The 16,162-nt window shown below is 33.3% G+C and overlaps 2 protein-coding genes and 1 long non-coding RNA gene across 5 annotated transcripts; 1 reads left to right on the plus strand and 2 right to left on the minus strand.

Moving 5' to 3' along the window:
• The first annotated feature begins 1,663 nt into the window (after nt 1–1,663).
• LOC146527139 (uncharacterized) lies at nt 1,664–5,195 on the plus strand. Its single transcript, XM_085206003.1, has one exon. The coding sequence runs from the start codon at nt 1,702–1,704 to the stop codon at nt 4,939–4,941; it is 3,240 nt and encodes a 1,079-aa protein (XP_085062129.1). The 5' UTR covers nt 1,664–1,701; the 3' UTR covers nt 4,942–5,195.
• A 138-nt stretch (nt 5,196–5,333) lies between these two features.
• On the minus strand, nt 5,334–9,359 carry LOC146527140 (uncharacterized). 3 transcript variants are annotated; one of them, XR_014879276.1, is made up of 5 exons: nt 9,094–9,359; nt 7,531–7,680; nt 7,088–7,159; nt 6,529–6,794; nt 5,334–5,980 (listed from the first exon to the last, which is right to left on the minus strand). It is a non-coding gene; the product is annotated as an uncharacterized LOC146527140 (long non-coding RNA). The 3 variants fall into 3 exon arrangements; XR_014879275.1 differs by lacking the exon at nt 9,094–9,359 and adding an exon at nt 8,453–8,992; XR_014879274.1 differs by lacking the exon at nt 9,094–9,359 and adding an exon at nt 8,238–8,441.
• Nucleotides 9,360–9,449: 90 nt separating this feature from the next.
• Nucleotides 9,450–15,686, minus strand: meigo (Solute carrier family 35 member B1 homolog meigo). Its single transcript, XM_085206004.1, has 7 exons — nt 15,275–15,686; nt 15,009–15,131; nt 14,075–14,308; nt 13,855–13,916; nt 12,747–12,894; nt 11,910–12,045; nt 9,450–11,011 (listed from the first exon to the last, which is right to left on the minus strand). The coding sequence occupies exons 1-7, from the start codon at nt 15,467–15,469 to the stop codon at nt 10,950–10,952; spliced, it is 960 nt and encodes a 319-aa protein (XP_085062130.1). The 5' UTR covers nt 15,470–15,686; the 3' UTR covers nt 9,450–10,949.
• Nucleotides 15,687–16,162: the final 476 nt, after the last annotated feature.

The raw sequence follows: 16,162 nt of genomic DNA on the forward strand, positions 1-16,162 counted from the left end.
TACCTCTCTGACACAATTGTATATCATTGGTACGATATATACTTGAGTAGCTATTTTCAAAGTATTTTTTCTTGTGGAATGCTGCTATGGGGCAGTGCTTCAGATATAAATTCAATATTCATTCTCGAAAAAAGAGGCGTGAGATAAGTACTTAAGTATATCTAAGTATAACCTAAAAGCTCGAGATTCTCTACGAGATGTTTTTAGAAATATAAATTACTAGCGGACGTACGCAGCTTCGCTTGCTTATTTAGGGGTGAATTCTAATAAACCATGAAACACGTGTCCAATGAAATATTTTTAAGAGTCTAAATTATAAATTTTATAAAAATCAGTGGCGATTTAAAGATTTTTCTATATAAACTTTCAACCCCTTATTTACACCCCTAGGGGATGAATTAAAATAAACCACGAAACTTATGTTCAATGAAATATTTTTAAGAGTCTAAATTTCAAATTTTATACAAATCGGTGGCGATTTAAAGATTTTTTCCATACAAAATTTCAACCCCTTATTTGCACCCTTAGGGGGTGAATTCTAAGAAAACCATGAAACACATGTTCAATTAAATATTTTTAAGAGTCTAAATTAAAAATTTTATAATAATCGGTGGCGTTTTAAAGATTTTTCCATACAAACTTTCAACCCCTTATTTGCACCCTTAGGGGAAGAATTCTAGAAAACCATGAAACATGTGTTCAATTAAATATTTTTAAGAGTCTTAATTTACAATTTTATAAAAATCGGTGCACATTTAAAAAAAATTCCATACAAACTTTCAACCCCTATTTCGCACCTTTAGGGTTAAAATATTTCAAAATCCCTTCTTAGTGGATATCCAGATTACGAAAGTAAACATCTGTCCAAATTTCACGTCTCTACGCCCAGCGGTTACGGCTGTGCGTGCGTCTTACCTCAGTCAGTGAGGACAAGTCCTTTTATATATATACTTAGATTATTACAGTTGCTTCACAATTTGTATATTATAATATTCTGTTTGTCCGACAACATATACAATGTCATGGTAAAACTAGTGATAGGAACAAGAAATAAAGATAAGCTTGCTACGCCATGTTTTCGCCTCCAAAAAGTTAATAAATCTTTTATGGGTTTGAGTATACGTGTATATTATAATATAATTTCCCAATGTATTCTAAGTTTGCCACTACAACAATTTAAAGTAAGTATCTGTAAAAAAATTGTAACAAGTATTAAGTATATAGTACCTATAGTATACGAGTATATAGTAATTGTTCATGAATATTTACAAGATAAAGATGTATGGAATTAATGTCTATTGAATGTCATGCAGTACAGCTGCCACTTCATGTACCTAATAAATAGATTATACCATTGACATTGATAAGAGCAACTGTTGAGTTTCTTGCCGGCCCTTGTCAGCAGAACTGCCTTCCGGACCGGTGGTAGCTATTTATTTTAAATATTAATTCAACGATTCAAAAGTGTTTATAATAATCTAAGTACTTGAATAAACAATAATTTGAATTAATAACAATAACTCATTAATCTACCTTCTTATGTGGTGCGTATCTCTAAGATATGTAATATATTTTATAAAACTATTCATTGTGTATCGTTAACATATTATTATTGTTAGACGACCTAAAAAACAAACTATTTCAATTACAGAAATACAACTTATTCGATACTGTCATCCTCACTATTACAAACAAATAAGTATGACACTTAAAAGAAAAATGTCGTTTACATTTTATTTTGTGTTAATTTTCATTTGTTCAGTTAAAAGCAAAAAACCGATGGGTAAATCCCTTCAGGCAACATGGCGCTTAGAATGTGAGTTAGGTATCATCAGTGATCCCGACTGTCCCGTTGATGGTGGCTGGTCCCCGTGGTCGTCGTGGTCAAATTGCTTTGGTGCCTGTGATAATACCGGCTATCGCAAAAGGATGAGGGAATGTAACAATCCTTCGCCTTCAAGAGATGGTATGCCTTGTAACGGCTTAGAACTTCAGACTGACCCATGTTATCTGAAAAATTGCTCAATTAAAGATTTCCGACACCTTGTCGAAGGAAATTCAGCGAGAACTGAAGCTTTGCATCAACTAGAAGCTGTACCAATTTTAATGGAACAATGTCTTCGAACAGAATGTCCCTTTGAAGCAATTGAAGCAGTATTATCTACTGAAAATATTTGGCAATTAAATTCTGAAGCTATTTGGAATGCACTGCAATGTGTCAAACATGATTTAGGCTGTCCCCTTAAGGGCGAATGGGGGCCATGGGGATCATGGTCTGACTGTGGAGCCCTGTGCGGCAAAGGTCTTAAATGGAAATTAAGGCAATGCGATACCCCTTCTCCGTCAGCAAGTAATTTAATATGTTTAGGAGCGCCTTTACAATACGAAGAATGTGACGGTGAGCAATGTGCAATTGATGGAGAATATTCAGAACAAAACGTTAGTGGGGCTTGGGGGGAATGGGGATATTGGACAAAATGCTCTGAGAAGTGTGGTGCTGGAATCCGTCGAAGAAAAAGAGCTTGTATGGAAAAACATGTTTCTTTAGCAGCTATTACTTGGGGAACTCATTGTCGTGGACAATATGACGAATTGGAAATATGTAAAAATAGTAAATGCGTACTTGATGGGGGTTGGTCAGGCTGGAGTAATTGGGGGCCATGTTCACAATCGTGTGGTGCTGGTAAGAGATCAAGAACTAGATCGTGCACTCGCCCAGTACCCTCTGACAACGGCACACGTTGCATGGGATGGAAAGTTGAAGTAGGCTCGTGCAACTTAGCACCGTGTGAAGCTTATAGTCACACAATTGCAGTATTTAATGGGGAATCAGTTTTACAATATAATTTTTCTAATAGACGGTCTACGTTTTTACACTTTTATGTCCGATTTATGCCTTTATCTCCTCATGGTACTCTACTGCGTCGAGGATCTGCACAAGAACCAATTGTTAGACTTAGTTTGCAAAAATGGCATGTTTGCTTAGATGCTAATGGCTCTTCAAAATTATGTACCTTACCGCGAACATGTTCTCCTTCAATTGTTGAACCCTCAAAGTGGCATTCTCTCTTAATAACTATTACAAACGATGCTGCAACTCTAAGAATAAATGATGCTCAAAATCCAATACAAACTTCATTTCCGTGTGATCCAGAGCTCTCAAATAACAAAGTCAATATTTACATCGGAGAAAGATTTCGAGGAGAAGTACAAGAATTGGTTTTCAATTTCATTCCATTGAAATTATTGATGGAACGTGAACGCAGAAATATTCATCTTGATTTTCGTCCTACTTCACTATCGAACATGGTTTACGAAACGGCTAATATGGATGAAGCTTATTTAAATCTTGAGAATGGACAGTATTTAATATTACCGTGTTTTGAAAATCAGGATGAGTGGCAATTAGATCTTGTCATTAAATCACAAAATGACGCTGGAACGATTTTATTTATTGCAAACGATAGCCTTGACATATGGTTTATATTGGAACTGCAAAATAAAAGGTTAAAAATGAAGTTAATTTGCAATGATTTCCAATCAGAAGCAATGAGCTCATTAGACTATTTTCCAGATCAATGGCTACATTTGAGGCTGGATAAAAAGAAAGACACAAGCACCATAGCAGCTGCTGTAAATTGCGGAGAACGATTTCATGTATTTTTAAGAGAAGACTACAAATCCAATAATTCAGTAACCTCTTTTAAGAATGAATCCTATATAAATCGTTCTTCGAATAACATTATTTGTAGTAATGAATTTTTTGTAGGCGGCGCTCCTATAGAAAAAATCAGTAAAACATCTGAGGACATAACATCATTTTCAGGAACTGCAGCTGCCATTAAAATTAATAATAATATGTTAAATTTACACGACTTTACCGTTGAGCGCAATAAAAATGGCTATATCCAGCTCTCGTCAAGATCTGCTAGTGTATCAGGATCTTACCATGAGACACATTGGGGGGAGTCAAAGAAATTAAATTTAACCTGCGTACACGCTCGCACGGCAAGGTATCCTAATTTTGCGTATTGGTTTTACTTAGATACAGCAATCGAGTTACAGAAAAATAAAAACCAACGCTCAATTGACGACGGTAAAGTATTGCGCCTATTTATAACAGCTGAGAACAATTGCCAAGGTTTCTATACCTGTCGAGGTTCCATTAATAAGCGCACGCTGAATTTCGTTACTTACGGAGTAGTTGGGAATGTTAATCTGAAACTGGCTAGTCCTGACACTATCACGATTATAGCCATGTTCACAACTGTGTCTCTCGTCATATTTACATTGACATGGCTCGTAATAGAAGGGTATCATGACATTCGAGATGGATATGGTTTTTTTCGCGACGTACACTTATCACCAGAAGAGGAAGCTGAAGTAATTTGTAAGTACATTGATCAAAACACTCACTTAATGGGTTCTGAAAGTGCAGTCAATATAGCTAAAAGTAAAGCCAGGCGCCGAGGCAAACGGTTAGCGAGCCGCGCTAGTTTCGGGGCCCAAGAACCAGAGGGAATGTTAAAAATAGGTAAAGAAGGAATATTTGACGAAAATACAAGCGAACCGGAAGACTTGCCAGCGCTTCCGGATGTCAAAAATCCAATACAAAAGACATCACATGAGGTATATCGATGTGAACCCTCATACGTTAGCTCACCGCGACACGGTTCTATCAATACCTCCTTGGGATCTAAATTGTCTTCATCTTCTATAGAAACATCTTCGAGATTTTTATGTGCACGATTACTTTTAACTACATGTAAAAATTCTAAAGATAATTTATCGAAGAAATATCGAAATTCAAACAGATCAAAAGGTTCAAATGGAATCTTAATGGAATGTAATAATACCTCACCGGTACAGAAAGTCCTAGAAAAATTTAAAAATTTAAAGTCTGCTGAGAGCTCAAATTGGAATACTGAAGAAAACTCTTAAAAAATATATTGTGCTTTGAGTGCATAGATATTGAATGTCACTCTCTTTTTAAGATTAATTACGTTTAAACTTACATAAAACAGACATAAAAGAAAAAAAAACTTAATATTTCATCAAACTTTATTTTTATACAACAATAATTAAATAAAAACCACAACCTCTTCGTTTTGGAACGAAAGTATCTTCGCAATACGAAACAGCAGTTATTCGCCATAATTCTCAATTAGTTGCATACATACAAGATACGCGGAAAAAATATAATCCTTCAGTCGAATAAAAAATATATGAAATTTGATCAACAAAATTTTTCCGCTCTGTGGGTTTGAGGGTTAGTCAAGTTGAAATACAATTGACAGCACAGATTTGTACAGACAGACTGTCAGTACCACCACATTGCTTAAAAAATAGCCAGAAAATCTAAAAATATTATATAAATCTGCCAGAATTTTATTTCACCTACTACACCTGTCAATACAGTATTGGATTTTAAAATTGAAATTTGACGTGACGGTGGAAAAAATATGCTTTTTAAAAATATTCTTCTACATTTATTTTTAAAATAGGTGCGGTGCACCACTGACAAATCTATTTAAATAAGATTTTCGAGGCAAATGGACAACTTTCAGAGGAATACTTAGGACATCCTATATGATACGGAAATAAATGTTACAATTGTTGCTAGTACAAAGCTGTATGTTTCAGCTAAATAATAATATAAACAAAATGAGATTACATATGTATTAAAATGCATACATTTCTTTTCTTTATATAATTAAGACACAATCTTTAATCTTTACAAGACCAAAGGTGGATGAAAAAAGTAACAGTTTGACCGGGACCACACGGACACCGTAGCACAGGCAAACCCCACGTTAGGTCGGAAGATAACATAATCAAGATAGCTAGAACTAACTGAAGATGCAAGAAAAAAATTGCAAGAGGCTTTTTATTTTATTTTATTTTATTTATTTATATGTATCAAAGAAATCACTCGATTGTGTCTTCATTCAGAGTCTTCATCAAGGCTTCTTGAGTTGGTCTATAAAGAAAAGAATTTTTAGTCTTATTCATATATCGAGGGGAAAAAAATTATATACATAGGTAGATATGTATATTGTAAAGGAATGTTATTTTACTTAGCTTCATGCTATATCCCGCACAATGCAGGGTAGCCAGAGTACCTGTGAACATAATATTAAGTCACTCCATTTCTATTAAGACTTTTCCGTTCCCCACTTTCCGCCAAATTCTAGAGGGATTGCGTGTTAAAGAAGGGAATACTAAACTCAACGCCATGCTTTGCCTCGTCACCAGAGTGACGAGATTAAAATATTAAATATTCATTTTGTTAAGTTCTTTTCCTGAATAGGCAAAAATGAATATAAGCTTTTATATTTTTGATCATAGTGGCGCAGAGAGAATATTTCCGATTTAATTTATTTCTTTCCTCGCTCTGATAGAGAAAGTACGTAGTTGCATTATTCTGAAAAGAACGCCTTAAGTTCGCAATAATTTAGGAAAGATTACTAGATTTGCACTAGATTCTCATTGTTAAAAAATAACTTAAAACTTTTCTTTATTTCTTACATTACACTTATCACTTTCCATAGTATCCTCATCATCAGAAGACGATGACAAATTTTCTGAAGTTCGTCGACACTTAGGACTACTAAATTTGTTGCCGTCGCATGATTTTTTTCTTTGTCCATTCCATATTTTTTCAATATACAAATATTATCTTTATTTCTTACATCATTTTCATAACTTTCAGACGACGAAAAACGTTGACATTTACGAAAACTCAAATTATTACCATAGATTCAAATTATTGCTAGATTTTTTTCTTTTTCTACCTGTGAAGGAAATTATTACTTACAAATAGATGTCAATGTTATTTAATGTAATCAGTTTCAGATACAGTTTTATGTCAATAACACATTTGTAGAGGCTAGTCGTGATGCAGAGGCACAACAGTGCCACTTAAACATATTAGGTTGTGAGTTCGAATCTCGCACGAGAGAATTAATTATTTAAATTCCCCACTCTGAAAGACACAATAAACACAAAAAAGAACTTCTTGTTCTTCTTCTTTTAGGTCTTTTAAGATACTAAAAAAGCGTAAAGATGAAAAAATATTTAAACTTACTTTTACATGTAGAACAATTGGTTGACATTTTCTTTCACTCCTCGGTCATTTTTGTGGTCAATTGGGCACAATCTAAGAAAATGGATATGTTTTATTACAAGTTCATTACAAGTGCATTGCGTGCTGCCTCAGCTTTAATTACCAGAGGGAGGGAATATAATGTTATAGAGATTACAGGACTGCTGATTGTAAATTCATGTAGACTCGATTTCCACTTTTATTTAAATAAGTAATTATATTCTTTTTAACAAAGATTATAATCTTTTTAGGAAAGATTATAATCTTTTATTTATTTAAGAAAAATCTTTCTTTCTTCGTTCTGGATAGATATAGCGTGACGTTGAATCTCGCCATTTAATAACGGAGTTTTTTGATACTATATTCAATTTTGCAAAAAGCCTAATTTTGGCTTCATAAGCATTATATTTAAAAAGTTTATTTACCATCAAGTAAACTGTCCACTAAACGTTGCACGAAGAATCAGACGCCGAAGTGGAACTAGGCCGGCCATGTCTCCAGACGTACCGACGGTCGATGGAGCCGATACGTGCTAGAGTGGAGACCGCACTTAGGCAAGCGTAGTGTAGGACGCCCTGCAGCACGATGGACAGACGACTTAAAGAAGGTGGCTGGCACCGGGTGGAAGCGGTCCACTGCTGAACGTAGGCCGTTCAGCAGTGGACTGCGATAGGCTGATAAAAAAAAAGCTTCCACTTGTTCGTTTACAACTTTAACAGCACCATTGGTCGGCCCACAAGGAGAGGTGCCGTCGACTGTTGTTTTTGTAGTTGACCGTCCATTTATTAATGTGTGTGCTAACAAAATAATAAAATAATCAGCTTCACACCGTATCCCGCACACAACAGGGTTCCCCACTTTCTGTTGAATTCTGGGGCAGGAGCCTTTTTGCCGAAACGGGGTCGCCTTTCGAGGACCTTTCTTCCCCGTGGATTGTCGGCCCTCCTGGCAATACTTATGCCATTGCCACTTCATAACATGAATATCGTGAAACATTTCTATAAAACTTTACGATTCAATTAGCAAAATTGTATAGAAAAGTGAATTCAATATTTATAATATAATTATATTAGACTTTAGAAGTAATGCACACTTATACTAAGAAGTTAAGAACTTCATCTATCTAACTCACAGAACACATTTACTCATTTGATCCAACTAGAGGCTAGTTGTCATTTTTTTTCTAAATGTTAAATTGTCAGATTCTAAATGAATTTACCCACATTAAAAAAAGTTTATAGATTAATCAAGAATTGTTAAGGGAAGACTATATAATATTCAGCCTAACGAAATTGTTAGAGTACTTATATATACTCTAAAAATTTCGTTAGGTTATATATACATTACCTCTTTTGAAAGCAACCTTTTTTTCACCTGTGGTCAATCTTATTGACGTAAAATTGAAAAACAACTTTTTTCCTTTCTCCTTAATTGTATTCAATTCTACGTTTAGTCCTTTATAATTTTTTTAATGTAAATTATTTTATATATGTATATAGATACACAAATTGCAAGTGACTGCAAACCTACTGGTTGTTTGTTCGAGCGACACTTGAGGAAATGAAATATTTATTTGAAATTTATACTTCCATTTCTTCGCTCTGGTGTCGAGGCAAAGTTCGCCTTTGAGTTACGCCATTCAACACGCAATGCATCTAGATAAGCATGTATGGAATTAATGTCTATTGAATGTCAGGCAGGACAGCTGCCAGCTAATGTAATAGTAAAATATACCATTGACTTTAAAAAGAGCAACTGTTGAGTTTCTTGCCGGCTCTTCTCAGCAGAACTGCCTTCCGAACCGGTGGTAGCTTTTTGTTGACATGTACATTCGACGATTCAAAAGTGCTTATAAAGTTTATTTGAATAAAGAATATTTTGAATTTGAATTTAACACTAAGTTACCCTGCTGTGTGCGGGATACAGCGTGAAGCTGATTTAATTTTTCTAACATAATTACTATATAACTACAGATACGATATACTTACTTTACGGTACACTTATTGGTACGATTTATTTATTTCATACAACTTGTCGACGAAATCGTTCTGGTCACCCGGTGACAGTCATCCACCATTTTTTTAACTTTGACAAAACAGCCATTGTGCACTGGTCTCGCCTCCTATTGTACTTCATAGACTTTTCTATTTTTCCCCTTTAGCAAACTTCCTATATAACATCAGAAATGAAATGTTCGAGTTAAGTAAGACTGATAAAATAGATTCTCCCTTAGATGGTAGTGGTAAATCAGGTAAGTTCTATTAAGTAAATTTGATAAATAAATTAATTATAAATATTGTACACTCAAGGTATTCACAAAAAATGTTAGAAAGTAAAAGTCAAATTCATTAACGAAATTTTATTGTAATATAAATTATATTAAAAATTACTAACTAACCTATTTAATATAGTCATAAATTGTATATCATAAAAAATACATAATATTAATTGGTTATAGGTGATAAGTGTCAAATTTATTTATAACAGTATTTTGGTACTTATTTGGTATTCAGTTTGTTTATTTGGTGATCTAAAAGATTCAAAATACTTTAAAGGAGTTCATGTCAAATGATTCAAATTCAAAATATTCTTTATTCAAATAAACTTATTATAAGCACTTTTGAATTGTCAAATGAATATATGAACAAAAAGCTACCACCGGTTCGGAAGGCAGTTCTGCTGAGAAGAGCCTGCAATAAACTCAATAGTTGCTCTTTTCAAAATCAATGGTACAATCTTATTACATTAGCTGGCAGCTATTCTGCATTACATTCAATAGACATTAATTCCATACATGTTTATCCTCTAAATATTCTTGAACAGTGTAATAAGCTTTACTTGATAGAATTTTCTTTACAGATGTTTTAAATTTTGGAAGTGGCTTTTCTAGAATACACTGCGGAATTTTATTATATACGCCGTATGCTCAGACCCATAAAAGATTTATTACCTTTTTGAAGGAGAAAACTTGGAGTAACAATAGTTCCTATTGTATGACTGTCACTATGTTTATGGAAAGCAACTGTAAGAATACCTGTATCTTTGAAAACATCTCGCAGAGAATCTCGCGCTCTTAGTTTATAAATATATATCACGGCTCTTTTGGAGGATAAATATTGAATTTAAATCTGAAGCACTGTCCCATAGCAGCATTCCATAAGATGATACTACCAGTTCCTCCTTCAAAGTACAGTACGGTCGAGACTTTTTAAAAAATTTACAAAAAATCCTAAATTCATATCCGCGCAGCCGTCTTCAATTAGTTAGTGCTACCACGACTCATCGAACATATTCTACGTTATATAAATGAATTGGAGGATGAACATGTATGGAATTAATGTCTATTGAATGTCAGGCAGGATAACTGCCAGCTAATGTAATAGTAAATATACCATTGACTTTGAAAAGAGCAACTGTTGAGCTTCTTGCCGGCTCTTCTCTGCAGAATTGCCTTCCAAACTGGTGGTAGCTTTTTGTTGACATGTACATTCGACGATTCAAAAGTGCTTTTAATAGTTTATTTGAATAAAGAATATTTTGAATTTGAATTGATAATAATTCTGGTCAAGCCGAAATCTTTTAGCAAACTATGGAGAAATTTCGTATGAATAAAATAACTAAAAAAACCAGTTCCTGTTCAGTTTGTTGGTAGTTTAACCTACTATATGTATTTATGCATCAGGAATGACTGAAGTAGATTTTCACTAGGAAGACTTAGAGGCTGTAAGGTTTTTATGCTTTTGCAATAAAATATTATTTCGCTTGATTTAATTACCTCTGTTTAATATATAAAACATTTCATATAAAAAAGTCTTGATTAATAATTTTTCTATAACAATATATACTATTTACTAATAGGTTTCTTATTGGCTTTCCCCTTGTTGTAGAAAATGTCCAAAAACAAACCTGAAATTAACACACACATAAATTAGTTATAATAAACTCTTAAAGAATTCATATAGCAGTAGCTATATTAAAAACACTAAAAAATAATAATAGCAAATACAGTATAGAATTAAAAACATATATAAACATGGGTAATACAGAAGAAGAATGAAAGACAGGTGAATGCCGTGGAGATGCGATCTCTTCATAGGATATGCGGAGTCAGCTTAGCTCATCGAATCCGTAATGAAGAGATACACAGAATGGCAGGTACTAGCGAGGATGTCACAGTGAGAATGAAGAAGAATGTCCTGAGCTGGTTTGTGCATGTCGAACGAATGAGTGATGAAAGAATGACAAAAAAGATCTGATGGAAAAGTGAGCGGTAAGAGAGGTAGGGGGAGACCTCGGTTGATCTTCGAAAACACAGTAACAAAGATACTGGAGGAAGGTCACGTAATAAAAAGCATGCGGATCCCCCGGAGGGCATGTATGAAGAGGTTGATGACAGTGGACGAAGCGAAAGAGGTATGTAGAGACTGTAGTGTTTGGCGCTCCGGTCTCTCTGACTACCCCGCTAGGGATAAAGCATGCAGCTATGTATGTATGTATGTAACACATATATAAAGACTGTCAATAGCTCCTTACAAAACCTCAAATTATAAAACAAAAATTGACAAGATCTGATTTGTGTTAAGTTTAAACTCAACTTCCATTTTACAAATGATAATTGTAATTAATATTGTTTTCTTCATCATTATAAAAATATGTATTTTTACTTACATATTAAATGCTACAATATCGTTTCATACTTATATCATTGAGTGTTAAGTGTTGGTTATTTTTATTTGATAATAAAACATTTTAAAAAAATGTTAATAAAAAAAATTCTTCTGTCCGAATGTTAACAGAAACTTACCACTAAATACTAATATGGCTCCGAGCCATTGCCTTGAGTGTAGTACATTGCCAAATATAACGACGGAGGCCAGTACCGTAAAGAACTTTCTAGTTGTCGTCACTACGGAGCATGGGAGAGGACCAAATTGAGCCACCTGAAATATATCACAATATTACATATAACAAGGTGGTTTTCGAGCAGTGGCACAGGGCGTGGAATGTAAACGCAATGGTTGTGGATTCGGTCCCCAGAGGAATGATTATATTAAAATTATTTACACAGTCCTGACGTAATCGAAACATTCTGACCACTAAGCCAATCGTCCGTCGTGGCGCAGCGGCACAAGGGTGTGACTGTAACGCGACGGTTGTGGGTTCGATCTCCAGTCGAGGACGTGAAGTATTTATTTACGTTTATATTTCCATTTCTTCGCCCTAGTGTCGCGGCAAAGCGTGGCGTTGAGTTCTGCCACTCAACACGCAATACCTCCAAAATTCGGCAGAAAGTGGGGAACGGAGTGTCTTAACACTGGGTTCCCTCTGCCTACACTGCTGTGTGCGGGATACAGCGTGAAGCGGATTTATTTTTTTAGGTTATTTACATTTTTAGCATGTCCATAGGCAGCTTCGCTCAACTATATACGTGTATAATTGATCGAAGATACGAAGATACAAATTTCGGCTAGACAAAGAATTTTTGCTTGCTTTGGATGATCATTTGACAAGAGAATGATATTTTTACATTTTTAACATATTATTTCACATTAAGAATACAAAAATATACTTAGAAAAGATAGAAATCTGATCAATAATGTATTTTCAAAATTATTTTGGAGTTTGTGTACTTAGTGCTTACCATATAAAATATAAACAGTTGGCCCAAAGCGCCCATCAATGCGAGGCCAACTATGTATATAACAATTTCCGGATAAGACGTAACAAATGCGATGAATTTGAAAATTTCACCAGTCAACAAAACACCGAATGAAATAATAATGGAAGACCTGAAATTAAAAACGTTTTTTTGTTAAATACCAAAAAATAATTTATTATAATGACACAATATAATTATAAAACAGTTATAGTTGTTATTCGACATTAAATAATAAAAAATATAATTCGCATGGAGCCACACTGCTCTGCTCACTTCAGTATATATAAATTCAAGTACTTAAACTCTCTATCATAACATCTCACTGTCTTAAATGAAGCCAAAAAACAAAGAATAATATTATAAAGAAGCCAAAATCTTTTAATAAAAAATACAATAAATATACAGTGATGGTAAATTGCACCAGCATAGCATGGTTCTAGGTTCAAGTTTAAATAATTAGCTTTAGTGAAGATAGAAAGAAAGATTTGATACAAAAAATACCTAATTAGGTTTATATTTTATATATAAGCTTTTTTCGTATACAAAATTGACCGCGGCTTCGCCATCAATTTTTAATTTTTTTTCCGCTACAATAGCGATAAATACTGTAAAGTTTCGAAATTGTAAAATTTCTAAAAAGATTTAAATAAAAAAAAATAATGTAAAATTCGCATAGCAATAATAAATAACAGAGCAGGTAAAAAGGCAACAAAATATATCTTAGTAAGCTTAAAGAAAAGAAAAACAATAATTATAGTACAAAGACAGTATTAAATTAAAATATCATTCAAGCATTTGCAGCACAATAATATAAGATAATATTAATACTCCGAAGCAGGGGCACAAGCGTGAGACTGTGAACGGATGTTGTGGGTTCGATCCCCAATTGGAGGAATTAAAATTTAATATTTTCATTTTTTCACTCTGGTTACGAGGCAAAGCGCTGCGTTAAATTCCGCCAGTCAGCACGCATGCTTCAAGAATTCGGCGGAAAGTGGGGAACAAAGTGTCTTAACAATAGGTTCCCAGATTCCCTCTGTCTACCCTACTACATAGTATAAAATTGCTATATTGTTTTTTAAGTACTTACCAAAAATTTGTATTCAACATCATAGAATAGGCTGTTGGAGACGATTCACTTTTGATTCTCTCCTGGAAAACATTAAGAATAACTTATTTATTTCTATCAGGGATTTCCCTGAGTAGGGATTGAATCTATAAGCATTGATTTACTGTCAGATACTGTCCCATCAAACTATAATAATTTTGGTTTAAAATATATAAAAAACAAAAGCAAACATGGTATTCACCTGTACTGCACCAGTCAAACCATCCATTGTCAAAGATAGGATAAGTAAAAGTTCCCCTATTCCCATACCAGAGGAACTATCAACTGCTTTTTTCGCTTGATCTTTGTACATAAACAGAACTATCCCAACTACTATGAGGAATACAAAGAAATATTTCCTCAGGGGGTACGATTTTCTCCCGATAAGAACACCAAGAACCATAACTGGTATGGGTTTTGCTGCTTTACCTACTACCTGGAAATCAAGATAAGTTATTAGGCATTAATATAAAATCATTAAAAATATGTTTTAATGGTTATTTTAAAAATTAAAAAAAAGAAAAGCATCTGATTTTTTTTCCTGCTTTGCAGGATAGGTAGAAGGATCTTGTTATTAAAACACCTTGTTCTGCACTCTTGCTGATTTTTTGTGACTTTATATCGAACCCACAGCCATTGTATTTACAGGGAAATATTAATTATGCATTACACCACAGTACTTAGCCTCTAAAAATTTACATATTAAGAATTTCATTTCTTTTTCAGAATATTGATGAAAATATTTAACATAATTTAGAGGTGATGCAGTCCACGATATATGACTAGACTATGATATAAAAATAAAAAGAAAAAATCTCACTTGTTAAAAAACTGAAATAACACTCTTCAAAATAATTTCTCATTATTCGTTAAAATATTTTGTATACTAAAAAGGCTTTTTTTAAGATATCATTTGTGTTGTTCATTTGCGGTTGTATTTTATTACAAAATGCAACCACAAAAAAAATATATTTTAATAGGAAAAATATTGCTTGTTTTTATTAATTGAAGCAGTAACTTTTATCATATTTTTATGAAATAATAACAATAATAGCATAGTTTGGTTTTATCTATATATATACTATGGAACTATTTATATATATGTCAACTAATGTAAATAATGTAGTATGCAGTACCTGTGTGGGATAGTTCACCCATTGCAATGCCATAATTGAGCACACCATAGCCAATAAATAAGTTGTCGCTGAGAAAAAATAGTAAATAGTACGTGTCGTGTCTTTTTCATGTTTCCAAGAGACCTGAAAGTATTGGATTACTTTTATATTTAAATGTGCTTATTTCTTATTATTCTGAACATTTTATCAATTTTGATAATTTAGTTTAAACACAAGTAAAGTTCTTAATTCAAATAATGTAAAAAAGATCATTACTTAAAGCTTACCATTAAAATTTGTGCAAATATATAATTAACTACACATTGAATTAAAACAAGCGATAGAGCGCAGGTAAATTGTTCACCGTTGTTACCATATTTTCCTCTTGTTATTTTTTCTTGTAACATACCAAACACAAAGTAACAGAGAAATATAGAAGCGGAATAAAATATAAACTGAATTTCCCGCTTTTGTATTGCCATTTTTGTTAATTAAAATAAAGAAAATCTAAAACTTAATTTTACAAGAAATAATAGTTCGCTATCAATGTACCCTATATAATAGAAATAATCTAGCGCATGCTCTAAACTTTGAAACACACGTAGTTAACTTTTTAATTTATAAATTGAAAGTAAAATCTGTGACAAATACTAAAATAACACGTAAACCTAGTTCCGAATTAACGTGTACTTACGTCAATGATAAGATGAAGTTTTTACTAATGTTACCAGCTGCATTAAACTTATATGTAAAGTTAGACTAGAGGTTCCCAAACTTTTTTCTATCGTAGACCCCTTGTCATGTTTTTCAGTTTTAGATGGACCCCCTGCTATTTATCTTGAAATATTTAAATGTCTAACATCAGTGAAGTCCAAGGTCCACCATAGCAGATGCTAGCGATATAATATTTGACATAGGAATTGCTTTTTCCGAGAAATAAGACTTAAAGACATTAAATATTGATTCGCCTTTAGTATCGGTTGTAAAAGTTCTCGCAAATACCAATTTTTCGTAGATATTTTCATCCATAATAAAACGAACATACACCAATAATAACGCTTTATTATCAAGTAAAATTGACTCGTCCAGCTGTATATAGAAATAGGTCTTTTGCAAATAAATACACAAGAAGCTTTCCACATCATAAGCATTTTGAGACCGATGATAGTAATAAA

Source organism: Heliconius melpomene, chromosome 21 (genome assembly GCF_056956725.1).
Source record: "Heliconius melpomene rosina isolate 202511_hmr_F chromosome 21, ASM5695672v1, whole genome shotgun sequence".
NCBI classification, from domain to species: domain Eukaryota; kingdom Metazoa; phylum Arthropoda; class Insecta; order Lepidoptera; family Nymphalidae; genus Heliconius; species Heliconius melpomene.